Source organism: Nelumbo nucifera, chromosome 8, assembly GCF_055504915.1.
Source record: "Nelumbo nucifera cultivar China Antique chromosome 8, China Antique-T2T, whole genome shotgun sequence".
In the NCBI taxonomy this organism is placed as follows: Eukaryota; Viridiplantae; Streptophyta; class Magnoliopsida; order Proteales; family Nelumbonaceae; genus Nelumbo; species Nelumbo nucifera.
The window spans coordinates 30,929,226-30,935,045 of record NC_142656.1 but is presented as its reverse complement, the minus strand read 5'-3'; the positions used below and the strand labels follow the sequence as shown (position 1 = coordinate 30,935,045).

General features: G+C 37.9%; 1 protein-coding gene across 1 annotated transcript; it reads left to right on the top strand.

Annotated features, from left to right (window-relative positions):
• Positions 1–735: 735 nt before the first annotated feature.
• Positions 736–1,086, top strand: LOC148789821 (uncharacterized). Its single transcript, XM_088893782.1, has one exon. It carries the CDS (start codon positions 736–738, stop codon positions 1,084–1,086), a length of 351 nt encoding a protein of 116 aa, XP_088749908.1.
• Positions 1,087–5,820: the final 4,734 nt, after the last annotated feature.

Sequence of the window (5,820 nt, the reverse complement as noted above, 5' to 3'; positions counted from 1 at the left end):
TGGGCAAGAAGCAGTCAAGATGATGAGACAAGTCCACATGGGTGACTATGGACCCCACATGAATGGGCACATGTTAGCTAAGAAAATACAACAAATGGGGTATTACTGGAGCACCATGGTTAAAGACTGTTGCAAATTTGTTAAAAGATGCCACCAATGTCAAATATACGGAGACCACATCCGTGCACCACCTACTGAACTTCACAACCTAGTCTCCCCTTGGCCATTCTCTGTATGGGGGATGGATGTCATTGGTAGGGTAACTCCTAAGGCATCTAATGGACATGAATACATACTTGTGAGGATTGACTACTTTACAAAATGGGTTAAAGCAACAACCTACAAGAATGTCACCCAAAAGCATGTGGCCAAGTTTATCATGAATAATATAATCGGAAGATTTGGAGTACCACATGAAATCATTTTTGATAATGCACTGAATTTTGACAACCAGTACCTAAACTCCCTCTGTAAAAAGTACAAGATCAAGAGGCATAAATCTTCACCTTATAGACCTCAGACGAAAGGAGCTGTCGAAGGCGCTACAAGACCATTGGTCGTATATTGAAGAAGATCACGAAGACATATAAAGACTGGCATGAGAAGCTCCCTTATGCCTTATGGGCTTATTGTACCTCCATCCGCACTCCGACTAATACTACACCCTACTCCTTGGTGTATGGGATGGAAATGGTACTTCCGATTGAGGTCCAAATCCTGACTAGAAGGATCTCGATGGAAGATGCCCTATCTAAAGAGGACTGGTTACATATTAGAGTAGAAGAGTTGCTGAATGTTGATGAGAAGAGACTACAAGCCTTGTGTCACATCAAATCTTATCAAGAAATGATTGTCAGAGGTTTTGCAAAGAAGGTCCGACCAAGGGAGTTTCAACCAGGAGATCTAATACTTAAAGCCATCATAGGAGATCGTCCTGATACTAGGGACAAGTTCAAGCCTAACTGGGAGGGCCCCTATGTCATCAAAGAAGTATTGCTTGGTTATGTTGTTCGACTTGTTGACCTTGATGGAAATGAACTCCCAAAGCATACCAATGCTGATAGGATAAAAAAATATTATGCATAGCCCACTGAGTTGAAAACCTAAAAGGGCAACTCAGGCAAAAGTTAGGGTAAAAAAAAGGAAGAAAAAAAGAAAAAGAAAGAGTAATGTCCTTCCTATAGTTAAATAGGAAATGAGGTACAAAGTTGTTGAGAGGCCATCTTTGGTTGATTTTTATCCCGAATCACCTATTTTTATATCCCATCCCTGGAATCTGTGATTGAACGTTAGCCTTTCTTTCTTACCTTACACTCTTTAGACAACCTGGTCTAAAAAAAATATAGTAAGGCAAGGTAAGGACTCCTAGAGTCTATCATCTATTCCTTAGACAAGGGGCAATGAAAGCCTTAAGGGGTTCATAAAAAGGGAGGCCATCTTTTACCGAAAACATACCCTGAGCCACCCTTGATCACACTTTGATCCCTTGATGGCAACTTTGGACTTGGCCTTTTCTTTCCTTAAACTTAAAAAAAATGAAAAAAAAAGAAGAAAAATATGAAAAAATCCAAAAATATTTTCATTTTACACCCTTACATGGTCTTGGCAAAAGTCCTTCAAAAAGAAACAAAAAATAAAGAGAAAATAAAGAAAAAAAAAAGCAAAACAATTCAAATAAGGGAAAGAAAAATTCAATCAAGATTTAAGACAAAGATGTAGTTCATTATTTCCCCAACTATCCAGTCACTCAAGTGAGGTGCTACAATGCACTCGTAACCCCTCAATAGGCCCTAGATGCTACATTTAGTTTGAGACTTTTATCTGTTCATTCTTCACCCTAGTCCTAAGCCATGTTTCATCCTAAGAAAAGTCCTCCCTTGACCCCAAGGCAACGAAAACCTCGAATCAAAGGAGATAGATGGGACCACTCTAAGGAACCCTTTCTAGCTTTCAAAAAAAAAAAAAAACTTAACCTTTAGACCTTGCAACCCCACAACCCTTCAAAAATCCCTCCATATATGCCTATTTTTTTTCTCTCACCCATCTGAGTCCCAAGCCACATTTTGTCCTAATAAGAAGCCCTCTTTGGACCTCGTAAGGTTGTGTATCTCCTATAAGTAGAATCCAAGGCAATTGATTTAACGGAAAGGTATTCTCATAGCTCGCTGAGTTGAAAACCCGAAAGGGCGATTCAGGCAAAAGTTAGGGCAAGCAAAAAAAAAAGAGAGGTTAAAAAAAAAGAAAAAAATGAAGAAAAAAGAGAGAGAGTTCCTAGAAGCACTTGGTATCTCACAACTTTGGAAGAACAACAAAATAGCACCAAAGATCAATCATCCGCCTTCTCTACTAAATTTCAGGGGAAATGCCTAAGTGGACCAACGGAAGAGAATTCCATAGTGCCACCTCCCTATCTTGAAGTCAACTCAACCATTTTCACACACCTCTGATGGACCAAACTCGGTAAAAGTTAGTAGCATAGATCATGCTTTCCTAGTTTAGCCGATTGTTTTCAAAAGAATTTTTGAAACTCTAAAAAGATTTTGATTTTGAAAAGTTTTCAATAAATGCTTCGGTGATGGTCGTTGATGATAAGTCTAGGACATCCATCGCAAAAGAAAAGAATTCATCCACTTAGACAAATCCGAGGCCATAAAATCACCAAAGTTGTTTTTCCTTCATATTTCAAAAAAAAAAAATGGAGAGTGCTTTTAACATGTCATGCATGCACCAGGTACACAATCAATCATCAACTTCCTCATCTCTTACATTGCAACTCAAGCTTCATCCTCACATCAACATCGTTATTATCATTGAATTACATCCACTACGGCAGTCCTAAGTCCCATATGCCCCTAATCTTCATATTAGGTGGTTGACCCAACTCCCAACATCAAAGCATATTTTGGACTTCAAATCCAAATGCCCCAAGAGCCATGTATATTGACTTGCCCATGTCAAACATGCATGGCTCATGTGTGAGAACTTGCTAGATGTCTTTTAGTTATGCTGAATAAGGAAATACGTTGGAATGACTTTCCCACACTCAACAGTTTTCTACAAAAAATATTTTCTCAATGACAAAGGTCTTCTTTCCTTTTTCATCATCTATTTATCAAATCATGCATCCCGAAAAATCTCAGGGAATTGACTAATGAGAGATTCCACAATTCCTCTATTGCAGGGGCGATCGTAGTCCTAAACAGCCACACAAACATTGTGGGTGAGAGATCTCATTTCAAAAACCCCTTCAAGAAGATTCAGGGATTGGCCTGCTTACGGCAACCCTTTTATCAACAATCGAACGAGTGCTAGACAGCTATGGGAGCAGATCATAGGAGGACATTCCAGGGTTATCATTTTCAATAAAAAACAATCAACTTGTTTCAATCATCAACACTTTTGTCATGAAAAATTTTTTCAAGTAGCATTCTTTTGAACATGACAGTTATTCCATCGCATTTCTGCGCAAAAATGGGTTGTCTCCTCAAGCTTTGTTGTTCGGATTATCATCCTCCAACAAAGAGGGGCAATCTATAGACATCCCATTTTTTGCACTCTTTAGTCTTTCTGTAGCACTTTGAGCTTCAAACATGCTTCAGCTAACCTCCTGAAAATCCGAATCCAATGACACCAAGATCACCTAAGTTCGACACTGTTTACCCCATCATCCTAAGACCTAAAGCCAGAATCGATTCTAATTGTCCGATCGAAGTCATTTTGATCTTATTCCTCATTTAAAATCAAATCCAAAATCTAAAACCATAGGTACTTAAAGTCCAAAAATCCGAATCCAACAACACCAAGATCACCCGAGTACGACACCGTTTACCACATCATCCTAAGACCCGAAGCTGGAACTGATTCTGATCGTCCGATCGGAATCATTTTGATCTTAATCCTCATTTAACATCAAATCCAAAATCTGAGACCATAGGTACGTAGAGCCCAAAAATCCAAGTCCATCAATACCAAGATCACCCAAATCTGACACCGCTTACCCCTTCATCTCAAGACCCGAAGCCAGAACTGATTTTGATCATCCGATTGGGATCATCTCTGATCCTAAATCCTAAACCCCTGAAAATCTGAAATCCAACACTGTAGATAGATAGATCTCGAAATTCTAAGTCCAACGGTACCAAGATCGTCCAATTCCGACACCGTTACTCCCTCCATTTTGAGACCCGAAGTTAGACTCGATCGGGGCCCTCCATTTAGAATCATATTTATAATAACTTCGAACCTAGGGCATTCCATGACCAAAACTTCCCCTCAACCTCTAGAAACATCTTAAAAATCTATGATTTGACCAGCTATAGCTTCCAATCAATCAAGCCAATCACCTAAACTTAGAATGTCCAATTTAGGTAAATTGGGGAAATCTTTCACTCTTTGTCTTGATTGATAGAGAGAATCTCTCACAAAGCTGTCCTGGCAGCCCATTCTCTCAATCAATCTCCCTCCAAAAATCAGTTAAACATCAGTCATTGATCTCCCTTGTCTCCCATCTCAGCCCTCCATTCCCCTCTTAAAAAATCTATAAATACCACCCCTTTCTCACATCCTAGACACACAAGAAAGCTTAGAGCAATCACTCTATACTCACTAGTATAGAGAATACCCCCTTCATGTCTAAGAACTCCCCCATTCACATTCCCCACTTCCTTCTGTCCCACCATGTCAATCTTAAGTCTAAGAATCCCTAAGGTCAAGCCACATTGAAGAAGAAAGCCAAAGCATTCTTGAAGTGTAAATTTGTTGCAGAAATGTTGAAGACGTCCAACAATGTTTATTGAGCTACATGAACAACACTTTCTCATTCCTCGGGCCAAACATATCTGCTGCTAAATGCATTTCTCTTGCCTTTGGATCGATCGTATTCAAGGTGAGTTCAGGATCTTGAGTTCATTCATTTGATCTGTTCATTGTTGCTAGCAATTGTTAAGGGTTTATTTTGTCGGCTTGATCAAGTAGTCATATGTTTCTTTCAAAGCTTTCTGCAACATCTTCGTTATTGGTTTGATCGATGATGGATTGTTTTCACTCGTAGCTATTAATTTTTTTAGTGATAATCAAATTTCTCAATGGTCATTAGTTCACGTAACCAAGGTTGCTTAGATTTCATCAATAATCGGTTAGCCTACGGTTGATTTTCAAGTCTTTAGCATAAGTTTTACCATTGTGATTATTATTATTCTCAAGTGTTAAAAATGGCTTAGTTAATTGATTTGCTTAATGCAAGCATATGTTCAATTATTTGTAGTCCTCATATGGTTAATGGTTAACCGATAGTTTGTTTATATCTTTCCGACCAATCCCATCATATGCATTAATTAGGCATGGCCTCATTTAACATTTACTCCATTTGTTTTTTTATTGCCATCAGCACTTTTTAGTTTAATACACTTGTCAGTTTCTAGGCTAGATCATTTATTTACGTAACCATCCCTCTTTTCTTCTATTTTATTTTCAGCATATAAGGTAGAAAATCTCTTTGAATTTTCCATTAAGATTTGATAGATCACATTCTTAAAAGTTGTTTTCAAAAATTTTTTATAAATAGGATATTTAGTAGCTAGGTTTGTGTTTCTAGTTTGTTAGTCATTTAATTCTCTAACTAGTATTATCTTACTAGTTTGAGTTTTCTTCTTGCATATATTTGATTCATGGATTGATTGCGTCTTTCATAATATCGCCAATCTCCTAGTTTTTCATAGTTCCTTTTCCTATCTTGTTTACTAATAAATTCCTTTTCATCTAATACTAGATCTTTTTCTCTTACTTGTGTTATGTTTATTAATTTGAATTAGTCTTCTTCAG

Bases quoted from the DNA above. Each gene is read 5' to 3' on its own strand.
- LOC148789821 (XM_088893782.1), top strand. From the start codon at position 736: ATGGAAGATGCCCTATCTAAAGAGGACTGGTTACATATTAGAGTAGAA.